Raw genomic sequence first — 15,710 nt, forward strand, 5'->3', positions numbered from 1 at the left:
ATAAAAAAATTTACAAGGGACATAGGACTTAAGAATAATGAGAAAAAGACCAAAAATATGTGCTTAAACAGATAGGGCCGTAAATATAGAATAGAGTAGCACGCAGTAAATATTAGTATTTTTTTTTAAAGAATATTTTCCAAACATGACTAAAATCGTCAAATGAGACAATTCATTTGGATTACGTTTTATAAAATAAATGGTAATAAAAATAAAGACGGGTTCTGAAAAAAGAGTAAAATCAAAGAAATGATGACGGAACATATGAAACAGGAACATAATAATAAAATCAAAAGATAAAAAGCTGAATAGAAAAATAGCATTAAAGGTTGAAAAAATATACAAAATAGAATACAGTCGTGGTGATTACTACCAACTAAAGCACCTATAACTGCTTTTAAGCAACAAGATCACAACTCAGCATAAAACGGCATGAAAGCAAAATCATGAAAGCCGGAAGAGACCCCAGATGTAAACTTTGCCAGATATGTAATGGGACAACACACCATGAAGTCTTAGATAATCTAATATTTTGTAGCTGTACATCTACAATATAACAAATGCAAGACGTACATTGTAATACCTAGTAGGAAAAAAATGGTACGAGCATGCTTCAGATCCTAGTGTCCAAGATGTCACTATCACATAGAAAACTTGGTCACAAGAAATTGAATATACTTCATATACTTCAATTTGAAGCTTAAATAATGTTTAATATAAAAACCATCATAGTTTCCATTTTATTCGGAACCACCGAATTGATTTTCTATAGAATAACTGAAACTAATCAATAGATGCCTGAGGTAATAATCTCATATCCTTCTATAAATCTTCTATGTTCAGCACCACGTACATACATCTTTCGCAACATTGTAATAAAGAAAGACATATGTTGTAGCAGACTTAGATTGTGAATTCGGTAACCCTTTTAAAAAAAATCATAGAAACATGGCTGTATGAAGTCGAATAATAATGGTAAAAGAAACAATGACAAAAATAATGAAAAAAAATAAGATATATTGAAATACATAATATGAAAAATATAACATGCTATAAAAGAAATAAGCAAAGAAAAAAAAACAGAGAGACAGATTAAGACCTATGGTTTTCTATGGTTTTTTATGGCAGTGATTTTTTACTTGCAGAAATATGTGTATATAAGCCTAAGAATCACTTAAACATGTGGATCCTAAAAAACATATATAAATATAAACATACATAAATTATACTGACTATATTTGATATACGAGTATAATGCATAAATTTTAAAGGCCGTGATAAAATTTTTCTTTTTCAGTATAAATAATTTCTATTATGGTTTCAAGTTTAATATGGACAGCTGTAACTAGTCATAAATGTAAAAAAATATTGTGTAACAATAAGCAAATAAAATAAAATTACACGGAAAGACACAAAATCGGAATTCTGAAATGAGTATTGTGTGAAATATTAACGAGAATATTAAATTTGCTCCGCAATAATTTCTATGGTACCGAAACATATGGATCATAAAACAAATACATAATTATTATATTTGTTGCATAACTTAAATGGCTATCATACACTTTTTTTTGTTCCTAGCAGAAATAATTTGTTTAGGACCATTATTTTTACCTTGTATACGTTCCAAATGGTTATAAAATATAATTGCATTTCCATTCACTATTATACTGATCACACCTAGATCTACACAGTCATTATATGAGTTGAATCATTCAGTTGCAACAAAATTATTGTAGGAGCAAAAAATGATTTAATTTCTCTACATCTCTATCTCCTTTTTAGTAATCCGTTGGATCCCATTGACCTTTCGGTCATTTATTAATTGATTTTACAGCATATCCCAAGCCTAATGTAGCGCATATTCCTGAAAATAGGTTAACATTTCACCAACACCTGACAGAATTTTAACAATCATTTTGAAAAAAAAGATCCATTGACAATATAAATCTCCTGCAAAATAGACTAAAATGCTTAACTTGGTATGACCATCTTTACCATCTGACCTCAGATGGTCATACCATGTAGAAATCAGTAGTATGATGTCGAATATTAATAGTAAAAGAAATAATGATGAAAATAATGGCAAAAAAATTAAGACATATTGACACACATAATATGAAAAATATAACATGATATAAAAGAAATAAGCGAAGAAAAAAAAACAGGAAAATCTAGCAAAACAAAGATAAATTCTGTCAAAACAAGACACCTAAGAAATACTACCAGTACATTAACATGATAAAAACTTCCCTTAGACATCAATTTAATTTTAAAACTGTACCCATATCTCATCCGAGTGCGACATGAGCTGAACCGAGAAAAAAAAATTGTCTAGACCGAATGCAGGAAGTTTTTAGGAGTCCGTTCTACATACAGCAAGCAAGGCAAGAAAAGTGCCACTTGGAAGTATTGTGCGAAACGGAAAGAAAGTCGTATATTTAAACTTTTTACGGGCGCCATAGCCGCGTTGTTCGGGTCCCGCATGAATGATGCAAAGCTAGATCTTCCCCTTATCTCTTGTGGGGTAAATTACGACGCGTTTGGCGGTCAAAATGGCATGTCGTTTTGCTCTTCTTAAAGGAGAATGTTTAGAAATGTTCTTTTGGTCTTGTTTTAAGATTTAAAATGTTTAATTTGATTTTTTATGGTGTGTTTTTAAATAGTTTTAATGTTGAAGTTGATACATTGGAAAAGGCTTACCACACTTAAAGATATGACAGCGATAAAATGGCTCCTGACTCTATTAACTTTTATGTTTAATACCTCTAAATATACCATTTTTTTATTAAAAAAATCATTTACAATAAATCTTTTTTATATTTAGAGTCTATATTATGATTAATAAAAAATAGGATATTAGTACTCATTTATGTTATGCATAAATATTTTTAGAAAGGTTTTTTTAGTTTTTTTTAATTAAAATTATGAACCTGTAAAATTAACCCTCTGCTTATTTCAATACAACTTCGAGGCCAATTATAGATAGAGTTTAGTTGCATTTATTGTTAATTACTAATTTAAACAAGTTATTACTAAAAAATTAGCCTAAACAAAAGATACGATATCCAATTAATACTCTGCTACATACCCACTCATTACGTAGTCATTACGTAAATATTAAGAAGAACGGAACGAACGAGGAGATCGTAAACTTGTGAAATAATAAAAAGGTTTACTGTATAAACACCTTCTTTCAAAAACAAACTCAAAAGGAATGAAGATGGTGAAGCTTAGGCGAACTGTTGAAAAATGAAATGGTCTTAATCCCCGCGAACAAGAACAAGAAACTGTAAAAATTTCACAGTGCTAAATAAGTTTGACATAGTTACTATGGATGCTCCAAAACCGGTACTTCCGGATAGGGATATGGATAAAATCCTGAATAAAATATTGCATTTAATAACTACAGCCACAAAGAAAATATGAGTGAAGACAGAGATCAGGTACTAAATTAAAACCTCAGGTGATAGAACTAATAAGAAAAAAAGGAAGACAAACAGAGATTTTCCGAAATATAATACCCTAAAAAAGCGATAAGAAAAGACTTAAACGAAAATAGAATAAACAAAATCGTGGAAATTTTTATGATACGACATGTCGCGACAGTCTTAAAAGAGACAAAATATAATTTGGCAAAGGAGTACCATAGGAAGTTATCTACCCTAAAACTAAAGAATGTTCTAAGAAGCGTGAATAGGAAAACAAGAGCCGAAACATCGTTAAAACATACCTAAATTACCTCAGATTTGCAAATGATAAAGTCTTGATGATTACCAACTTTTAAGAATTACACAAGATGCTTAAGGAGCAACTTAAGAAAATAGGCCTTAACAAGACCAAAATATTAAGCAAAAAATTATTATAATATCATCAAAAACAATGATACCAGACACAGAATTATTTTTTTAAAGATAAAAAGATACCCATGAAACTGAAGAAGAAAATCTACCACAGCTATATTTTGTCGGTTCTTACCTATTGGTTGAAAACTATGACAATAACACAAAGAGCAGCTGGGAAACTCTAAGTAGCATAGAAAGAATAATGCAGATAAGGAAACATTGAATAAGATTAGTAAGAAATCGCGAAATGTGAAAAAACCTAAAAGAGGCCTTTAACCGATAATAGATGGACACAGGTTGATTAACAAGAAGAAGCAAAAGAAGAATAACATGTTTAATTAAATATTATTATTACGCATAACTTTTTGGTTAAGAAATGTAACCCCAAATTCTTTTTTTATTTTAAACATTTATATACTATAATAAAGGCAGTTTTCATCCTATACGTAGCAGCATTTTTTCAAGACGTTGCCTAATAAACTAACATTCCTATTATAATTTTATCTTCAAAAAATCCTTTTTAAGTTTTATTTATTTAAAATACGCTATTGCAATTTCATTAAACAATTTAGAAATAATAATTAGACATCCTAACAAACATGTACATTCGTATATAATTTTTTTAATGTGTAAATTTTTTGTTTATTAAAATATTTATGCATAACTTATGTGGATATCTGTACTATTTGTATTTTAAGTAGTCATGTAGTATAATGAAAAGTCGAATTTTTAGGGCATATAAATTTAGTTAATTTCCTTATATGTGTTTATTTACTTGTAAGATATTTTTTGGGTACAAAAATAAGATTTTAACCCCCTTCACCAAGGCCAAATTTATGTTACATTGTGTTATTTATGTCACATGCGATTTTTATTTTTCTTTTCCTTTATATATCTTTATACCAAAATAGACTTAAATAAATTAATTCTTATGTAAAGAGATTTAAATTAATAAAAAATAATAATCTCAATCTAGTACATAATTTCAATTCTAATTCCAAACTACAGCACTCATTCAATACTGTCAAAAACCATAATTCCGCATAAAGACTAAATTATTAAATTAACCCCATAGGCAGCCTCTTTAACCATTTCTCATAAAACTAAGCCAACTGTTTTTACTCATTTTCCAGCTATTATACTTGGTTGTTATAAAGATGCTTGTGCTAAAGTAGAAAAATAAATAAGAAAACTTCTTTTCTTAAAAATTGCGCCCGAGAAACTTTTCTATAGAGCTAGTGAGAAAACAATAATAAGGCAGCTCCCAAGTTCTTCTAAAGATCGTTGTTACTTTTCTCACTAGTCAATAAGTAAGAAGTATATGAAGTTTTGTTGTTTTCCAGTCTTACAACTTTTAGACTATGATGAATTTTGAGATTATGGATCATTTAAAATCGTATTAAATAAAATATTGTTTTTTTACTTATTAATTCAATTAACACGAAATCCATTATTTTAGCAAAATTATTTTTCATAGCATAAAAAATGAATAGAATATTTTGAAAATTATTAGTAATAATACTGGTTTATATTTTTTTTCAAATTTTTACAATAGGGTATCAATAAATCATCAATTCATAATGAGAGACTTTTAGTGGCAACGGACCACTATTTATAACATTTATTTTTCTCGGCATTAATATTAAGTTTTTAAGAGAACTTATGGTTTGTTAAAATTCACGTTGTATCCAAATTTACTTGCATAAGGCCCTTATTATCTAATAACAACTTAAAATCATTAACATCTTTAGCAATAAATATATCACTGTAGTCCAAATTAAAATATCCTGTACAACAGATATTATCACAAATTGGGGAAGAGAAAACCATATTATCAAACAGAGATAAAAATTCGACCGTTTTATAGAATAAATACTAGGGACTTACACACATATTTTGTTAGATTTGACCTAAGTACATTTGATTTGCATATAAAATTTCCATGGTAGAGTATGATTCCAGAGATATGTTCCCTGAGTCGTAAATTCGAGTCAAACATAAAATAAATATTTTTGGCTAATGATGTATACAGAATTGAAAAAAAATTAATTTTGAGAAGCAATCTTGAAATTTTTTTAAGCATCTAAAGAGTAAAAAATATGATTATGTAGCTTTCAGCGTAAAATTATAAAAAATTGAAAAATCATGTACAATATGTAAATTTTGATTTATCTGTAGGTTTGCTTGCTCTGTGTCATTGGATTAAAAAAGATAATACCATTATATATCATCACAATTTAATAAGTCCACAGAATTTATTTTATTAAGTGCTCAAAATGGGCTTCATTAATCCTAATACAATAATAAAGTCTGTTTTAAAATTCCTCACGAACATTGGCAAGTTTTTGTCAACTACATTCGCGAATAATTCAATCCTTTAAATCAATAATATTTTCAGGTAAGATTTTATAAACTTTGCTTTTTAAATATCTCCAAAGAAAAAAAAATTAGTGGTGTTAAGTCTGGCGACTGTACGGGCCATTCAATTGCACTACGCCTACTATGTTATTAAGGGTGGTGCGTTTTAAAATAAAATCACTGTATAGGGGAAGCAGTTGATAACTTGTAACTTGTCATCAAGATTCATATTATGTTTTCGATCAAAAAAAATTACTTTCAAAAAACCAAATTGGATTATCACTAAATCCAATATATTTTAAGTTAGAACAAAGTAGATTGTGATCTCTATCAACAAAAGCTTTAGCGAAGTCCAGCAATATTAGTGATATTAGTTTTTTTGCATCAATTCTTACGCCGATATTATGCATAACTTTTAATAAGGCTGTTATAACAAATTGTCTTCTTCTTTGTTCTTCATACGTAGTTTACCCCATTACAAAAATTGTTGTTTTCTAATTTTGCAGCTTTGACGTGACCATAATAAACTTAAAAATAATATGGGTGAATTTTTTTCCGAGCTCATCAACAATATTATAATGTAAAACTACTGTTGTAATGTTTAACAAAACGTTAAAACTGGTATCAGGAAACAAAACGCCACAAAAGCGCAAATTAAAAACCAGCTCGGCGCATAGAAAATTATTATCTTTTTCATTCGGGTAAATAGCCCGAAAACATATCGTTTTACGCGGCGGATTAAAAACAATGCGCTCTCTCTTCTTTTAGAGAAATAAAAAATATGTATAAATTGTAGCACGCGGGGCTCTTTTTTTTTAAATATGGCTCTGGCCGTCAGGCACTAAAAGCTCGGCTTTTTGCAGCCACGTGAATTACAAAGTAGGGCTGGTACGGCTCGTAAAGTTTTACCAAAGTGCGACTAGTATGTGCCGTTGTGCCCTTATTACTTTCATTTTACAAGTTATATGGTAATATTAAAACTTATAGAGGACGCGGATGTTGTTTTTAATCAGATTGGAAGTTTGTAAGACATCAGGGAAATATTTATCAAAAAGGAAATATTAGCAGAGTTTTTTAAACCAGGTCTATTTCACCAGATTTAACAAACATAAATAAATATTATGCCCATTGCGCAATACAGCTGCTGATACATCCCTTAACGAAAGGATTTTGTGGTATAAGCAAAATAGGCATGACAATCTAACTGTGCCTTTAACTTTAAATCTACTGCATGAGCCTTATTTGCATTACCACATAAATTCAATTGAAAGTCCAGCAAGTGAAGAGGGTAGTATAATAATTAGGGATTTCAAATTGTATTTGTCTTTCTGTGTAACTGCACTTTAAAATAAAATAAATAAATGAATTCATGAAAATGTTTATCGTGACTGTTGCAAACAGGCGATTAAAATTCCACTACCAAAAGTCAATAAAAAACAAATAAGTATTCTATCAGTAATATCTAATATTTTAGAAAAGCATATCTGCAAACAAATGAGGTTATTTTTGTATTAATTATCTATTATTGCTACTCAGCCAGTCCAGTTTCCGTAAACATTTTAGTATCACTACGTTTCTTCTTAAACTGGTTGATGGCATTACAATAAATTAGGAAAATCATAGTATTAAATGCCTTATGCTTCTGGATTTTAGCAAGGCATTTATTACTATAGACCATAATATGCTGCTCGCAAAGTTACATAATTTTGGTTTTTCTCTCACTATATTTTATTAATCACTATGTAATAACTCTATATATTGATTCAAAGCTGTTTTAATATTTCATTCAAATATGTTTTTAGATATTGTTTTTGCTTTTCGATAAATAATACAATCTTTTGTTTTTCAGTGCCTCCAACAAAAGTAACAATTTCAAACGAAGAAACAGGCCAAGCATTATCTTCCGTTGTCGGACCCTTTCCAGAAGGAGCGTCGTTCACTTTACGCTGTGACGTATTTGGAGGTAAGAAGACTGATTAAAGTAATTCCCGTCCTTTTTTTTCCCGCTATGAAAAACTGTTTTTTCGCTCTCTCGCGACCGACGAAAATCTAATTGCACTTCGTTTGTATCGATTTAAATAATTGCCGACACACCGTTGCGCAATCATTAATCAACGTCCTACGCTCCAATTCGTTCTTTTTTTTCGTTTTCTGCTTCTTTTTGGTCGGTTTTTCTTTTAAAATGCGATGAACCGAGCGAAAAGATTTTTATTGAGGCATAAAAAGTACTCGTCGGTGTTTTTATGTTTTATGAGTATATGGAAAAAACTGCCAATGATATAAGAGCTAAATGATAAGAAAAATAAGAAGTAATAGTCTATTATTGGCAGTATCTTGATTTATAGGAAAAATTGAATCATATCCTTTAAGATTATGTCCGAAAAACTCAATCAAAATATTAAAAAGTATAAAACTTTAGAATGTCATAAACAAAGAAAAGAAAATTAAAAGTAACCAAACTAAGCGTCAACCAAATTAATCACAAGTATTGATTCATATCTTATTAAGTTATGCATAAGTTAGGGGAACTATTTATAGGATATTTATAAAAATATTATAAATAGTTATCCAAATTATGCGATATTGAATGAAATCATAAAAGATATTGTAATTAATAGAATCAATTTTAAAAAGGTATAAATTATATCAAAATTTACTCAGAGATAAAAATAATTATATTAAGCGACAACAGTATAATACATATAGGAATCAATTAAATGTGTATAATAATAAAAGAAAAACAAAAAAAATAGATACTTCAAATTATTTATAAAACAAACAAAATAGATTCAGCATACATAGCATTCAGAAATAAGATTTTGGAACAAGAGTAGGCTAAGTTGTGATTGAGAAATCGCAAATACTTTTAATGCTTTTCTTGCAAATGTGAGAAATAATTTAGCGATTAAAATAACAATAAATAGAAGTGATAATTTTAAGCCAACGGTAATTTCTAAATTCATATTTTTGACAGCGGTCTTAAGTGGAATAATGTGTTAATTATTTAAATAACAATAAACACCAGGACACAATAATATAAAGATTAAACTAATTAAAGAAATTACACCTTTAATACTTGAACTATTTAAATTAATTATTAATAAAGTTATTTTTAATCATTAGTTTAACATAAAAGTATGCAAAACTTTACAAATCAATATTTAAAAATCGAATATTATCCTTTTAAACTATAAAAACATTTGGAGAACCTTAAAATTTTGATAGCCGTATTTATAGACGTTGATAAAACTTATTACAGTTAACCACAATTTTATAATGAAGAAACTACAAAACATTGGGATAAGAGGAATTGTATTTAAATTATTTTAGCTACCTGTCAAAAAAAAGAAAAAACACGTTCAGTAAATGATTTTAATTGTGAAGTGGAAGGAATTAGCGACTGTATTAATGCTTTTCTATACGTATAATATTAATTTGCTAAAATTCCATCAAAGGGAGTTGTTAATGACAGAATTATCGTATATGAATGTGGTTCCTGGGAAAATGCCAAATTTAAACTTTAAAGAGATCCAAAATAATAAATCTATTAACAGTTAATTATGATGAGAATAACCAACAGTTTCCTTTACAAAACATAATTTTTTTTTAACCAAAACTTTATAAATATAATATTAAATAGTTTAAATATAAATGTGTTTGCTACTAATCGTTTGGTTAGCCTTAAGTCCTTGGATATTATTTAAAATTCTAATTTAAAATGAGTTCTTCACATAGAATAGTTCAAAATTATAAAGTCTAATATTTACATTTAAAAAGCTGAAAGAAATATTAAACGTTCTATGACTAAGGGTTATCTATAAGGGTCTTGTGAATTTTTTCATCAGCTTTGGTAATATTGCTTAGAGTAGTTTTGCAAAACAGTTTTACAAAAATTTAAAAGAGAGTTCTATAATATATATTAAATAAACCTTCTTATTATTTAACGGAATTATTACACCAGGAGTCATGTATCTGCGATTCACGGTAGGTATATACAAAGAATATAAAATTTACATGTAGCTATGACCTCATGGATCATAGACACAATATACAAAATAGATGAAATAACTTATGTTTGGAATTTTTAACTTTGAGTCTCAAATAATTGATTCGTTAAATAACGTTTAGTTACAAAAATTGAATTACTATATATAAAACGGTTGTTACTATTCATTTAAGTTATGCATAAGTTAAAAGAAAAATTAATTTTTTAATACTTACAAGATAAGACTAAAAATTTGCTTTTACGTAATTCTCTATCTTTAATTCTTTAAGTAAGTTATCAACAATTTTACAAAAATTCTTAATTGCTCAAAAGAGATTCCTAAAAATTTTATTAAATAAACCTTTTTATTAATTAACGGAATCGTTATACTCAGAGTCATGTATCTGTGATCCATGGTAAGTATATGCATAGAAGATATTCAGTTTTGTCTTCAAAAATAGAAGTATGTATAATTTAGATTATCGACATTATACCTGAAATAGATAAAATAACTTATTAAAACATATTTGGCATCTAAAGCTAATCTAATAGGTCAAAATCTTAACTTATCCCGAATGATCTGTGTTATTATTTTGGTGTTAGTATATGTTTGTATACTTTTACCATTGCCTTTACTATGAATTTAATATTTGTTTGTATTAAAGCTGAAATGAATGGCATTTCAGTAAAATTTTCAGTGTCTCTTGACTAAACCGGATCTCTGTTATATTCTTGATCAAAGTGACTGCCTGTTAGTACAACGTTAACAAGTATTAAGCAGAAGAGATTGTACCTAATATTAGTTTAAATTTAGAGTTTTGCTTAAAATCTGTAATAATTATTGTGATATTGCTTAATATATCTATCTGCCTATTATTAATAATATTAGAGAAGATTAAGCCGATTTACTTCTTAAGTTAATGATTTTTTTCACGTGTCTTAATTTCTTTATTAGTATTTGTGTTTTGTTTTTTAATCCTTTGAGGGATATCGTCTTTAAAAAAAATGATGGTGGTTAAAGCAAGCATCATTTGTCAATAAATTATTTTTGTTTCATATTTTGTGTTGATCAGCACATAAAATATAATTTATGCTATTATAACCAAGTCCTTCACGAAGAACCATAGTTTATGTATTCTAATAAAATCATAGATAGGTTTGTTATTGACTAAAATATTTAATATTACCTATAATTTATTATTTTTTTCTCCTCATTATAAGATTTAGCTTAAACTTACAAGCCAATCTTAGGATCCTTTAGCTTTTAGTCGAAAGCAACTAATATTTTTAATAATTTTCAGTTAAAGCAATTGAATAACATCAGACATTGTTTTAATGTCATAAGTCAAACGCAATACCCTTTTAAAGTAGACAAAAGCCAAATTTATAAAAAGAATTTGCTCATATCCACTTAAGTTATGCATAAGTTAAAAAATATGTATTATTTTTATGAGTTAATATTTTTGGAATATTTTTATGTATATACATGTTAGTGGATTTTTTTATATTTTTTTTGTGTCAGACCTAAAACTATAATAGGTTTTATAAGGTCAAATTACTCAATACTGTGTCTCTAATAAATTAATGCAGATTTAATTAATGTGTGATTTGAAGAATCAGTAAATCAATGTTCTTTTAATTGTAATTATTTTATAAATAAAAAAATTAGTTTAAGTTCAAACAGCTAAATTATCCATAAAATGTAAAGTAGACGTAATTTAAATAAACCTAATACGATTATATTCTGTTATAAAAAGATATATAAGATAATAAGAAAGATATGTATCTTTTATCCATTTAAGTTATGCATGAGTTAAAAGAAAAATATGTATATAAATATATTTGAAGCGTAAAATACAAAATTTACTTCTACCCAATTCTCTTCCTTTAACTCTTTAACCATTTATAATTAAATTAAAAATGATAAAGCGCAGAAAATTCCTAAAAATGTAAATTTTAGAAATATTTAATATAAGCTGTTTTGATTTTTAATTTTTTTTTGTACTTTTGTTATCAGACCTCAAATTATAATTTTTAAATATCATTAAGTCCTATATGCTTTAAATTTTTCAATGCTCAATCAATTGTCGTTTAGAGCAATTAAATGAATAGTAATGTCTTTTTTTTTGTTTCAAATATTTGTAAATAATTTTTGTTAATGACAAACCCATTTTAAAATCTGGTGGCTTCAAAAACTAGCCAAAATGGGCAGAAATAAAATTTATATAAAACTATTGCTAGCACACAGTTAATTTATGCACAAAATTTATGGAAAATACAATAAATAGTAATAAAATTTTACACAAAAATCTTAACTCTACCGCTTAGAAACTATTTCATATTACTTGAATATGTGATTCCAAGAAACTATTCCTTAGTCAGTTAATATTTCTTTTAAATAAACTAATTTCTCACATAATTTATTCTTAAATCTTCTTATTATATCATTTTCTCTCAAATATCTAAATAATACATAAAATATAAACTAGAAGTAATTAAAATAAATGTTGCACGACTGTATCCTGTTGAATTAGTACCTCTCTCTGGTAATGCACTTCAAAAGCAAACATTAGGCAAAATAAACTCTAATGCCACCAAGCAACAACCAACTAAACTATCAAGATAATCATATTTACAAAGTGACAGAGTGCAGAGACTTATAAAGGCTGCATAACTGTACGAACTGTACTACGTTAGCTAAAACAAGTAAGGGAAAAGCAAAGTTCGGAGATAATCTGGATCGTATCATACGGATTTACGGCAAACAAGGGAGGATGTGTAGAAGTGAAAATGTAACTCGGTTGACAAGTTAGTTCAATTTAATCTTCTATACGTCGGTAAAGATGTTACGTGTCCTGAGATTGTTGCAATCGTTTTTGAAATGATTCGGAGTTATATATAAAATGGGGAAAAGATTGGACGCTTTATAAAGTAATAACCGACTGGCTATTTTTGTCAGTTTTATGAACCCAATAAAAAAAATTAATTTAAGTTTGTTGTTAAGCTTGAAGTCCACTTGCATGCTTTACGCTTTTAAAAAGTACAAAACAAACTGCACTATGCTTCAGAAAAATAATATCGTTGCTCTTTGCCTTTATACGTACTTTTTTCGGCCGTTTTCCGAACTTTCAGTAATTGAACTGATATTGACAATCCCCAGGCTCCCGGTCCGACTGGCACAAAAGAAAACAAAATTAACTTCCAGATACGAATGCCCATGCGAATTTTCTCCATCCCGAACTCAGGCAAATATTTATAGTCGATTTGTAGATATTCGATAGTATTATGTGAGCATATATACAAGACCATTTCTCGTATCAAATTGTATTTAATGTAGAGGCTCACTTGGTATTGGAGAATTTTAAGTGCGAGACCCTTGTTGCTGATTTTTTTTATGAAAACACGATAGCAAAAAGTGTGTTTCATATAGTTATAAAAGTTATTAAGGATTTAAGAAGATTTCTAAATAAATAATTTGTTGTATAGTTAAATGATATTTTTTATAAAAAGATTTAATAGAAAATTTACTTAAAATAAGAACATTTATCTGATTTTTTAGCTTGCTTTTAAGTACAATAATATAAAAGCTAGGAACATATTCTATCAGTCCTTAAATGAAATGAGAGAATCTATTTCGCCATTGCAGTGCCTCGGATTTAATTAAATTGCTTTTTATTAAAAAAAGTCTAGCTTCATTCTAAAACAAATAAATAATATTGTTATATACATTTTTAAAATGCCAATTTAATTAAGGTTTATTAATTTTCTAAAATTGTATGGCAACATTATTCAAATAGAGTGAAAAATGTTAAAAAAATATTTATTTTCTTAAAATTAATGTTGGTATAGAAGTGGCATTCCCACTCATTTATGTTATACATAAGTTTGCAGAAATACAACTGCTTGTTAATAATATAAAGTATTATTAGTTGAATAAATTTTATATTGCAGTTAATTTATTCAACATATTACGATGTTTTCTTACTAACAAATATTTTACAATTATTTTAATTTCGACAATTTTTTTTTAAATTTTATCACTTGTTTAAATAAATATAAGTCATACATACCCTATTAGATTATGAAATTAAAAAAAATATATATATTATGGGTATATTGGCTACTCTGCGCTTGGATGCAATAAAATTGTTATCTCGATAGTGATTTTAAGAGATCAGATAATAACTAATTTTATATTAAATGATTATATATATTACTTAAAAAATAAAAAAAAAATGGTTTTCTGGTTTAGTGAACAATAAGGAAACGATTTTTTTATTTTATCAACTGAGATAATAATATATAATAATATATTTAACTAAGCTTTAATACCGCTACTAAAAAACACACTGTTGTATTGTATCCATGTGGGTTTAAAAAGAAAAATAATTATCCTAGCATTAAAATATGTTTTCTTTATTTATTAAAAGCAGATAAATTATAATTAATTAATTTCGCACTAAAAAACATTTCCTCGTCTCATATATGTTTAAGGTTTAACTGTTTCAGTTTTTGTATTAGCAAAAACATAATTAAAAAAGAAAAACATACCAGTAACAATCAGCGAGCAGTAATAAATTAAAACTTTGTTTTTTTTGGTTAGATGTAATATTTATCTTAACAGTAGAACTTAACAATAGAATTAAAAATACCTAATGGGATTAAAAGCGATTTTATTTTTAAATCTCTTAGTAGGTAATTATTAATTATTAATTATTTTGGAAACGTTTTAAATTTGTAGATGAAACTAGAAAAACTAAAAAAAACCTTTAACCAATAAAATATTTATTTAAGCAATCTTACTTTTAAAATTTCTATAAAGCACTAACCCATTAACTAGATATACTTTAAATGAACCAAATGGGGTCTCTAATCTAGTTATAACAGACTAAATTTACAACTTGGGTTTTACCGAAATATCTATGATAATAAATTCATTTATCTAGAACATGAATAAGTAACGCAGGATCCGGTAATACAATTTGCAATTTTAGATATCTGCTTTGTCTTATGCGGTACTAAGCTCGGAAGACAAGGGTTAAGGTTTACATCTTAACTAAACTCTATTTAAGCTCTTGAATAAACTACTCTATGAATTTCAATTTAATGTAGATAAGAAACGATTTATTTAAGAAAGAAAAATAATGATGCCAATCCATTACCTTAACTCTTATTTCTATTCTATTTATGATTTATTTTCTTAATTTTCTTCGTGTAATTAGCAAAGAAGAAAATAATCATATTTTTGCTCTATAGGAAGTTCCAAGTCCTTTGCAGCCCCTTTTTAACCAGAAAATAAAGGACTTAATTAAAAACACGCCAAAAAAGAATGCTTGTGTCTTAAAAAGGTTTAAGTTTGTCCAGACAATAACGTGGTAATTGGAAAATTATTGAGGCGCCTTAATTACTTTATGAAGTTTTCTTTTTAAATTTCTTCGCGATAGATTAAGAAAAATCTTTGAAGGTTAAATTAATTTACTACTCTAAGTTTTCATTTTCTTTAAAACGAATATTACGACAAC

At 27.3% G+C, this 15,710-nt stretch overlaps 1 protein-coding gene across 2 annotated transcripts in view; it reads left to right on the forward strand.

The window, feature by feature from the left end:
• The window catches only part of LOC126742712 (protein turtle homolog B-like), a 472,815-nt gene that overhangs the window by 315,735 nt on the left and 141,370 nt on the right, over window positions 1–15,710 (forward strand). For both annotated transcript variants that reach the window (XM_050449495.1, XM_050449496.1), the window contains exon 4: window positions 8,053–8,166. In XM_050449495.1, the coding sequence (XP_050305452.1) occupies window positions 8,053–8,166 (114 nt within the window). The remainder of the gene's footprint in view (window positions 1–8,052; window positions 8,167–15,710) is intronic.

The sequence above is a fragment of the Anthonomus grandis genome, chromosome 12 (genome assembly GCF_022605725.1).
Source record: "Anthonomus grandis grandis chromosome 12, icAntGran1.3, whole genome shotgun sequence".
Lineage (NCBI taxonomy): Eukaryota > Metazoa > Arthropoda > Insecta > Coleoptera > Curculionidae > Anthonomus > Anthonomus grandis.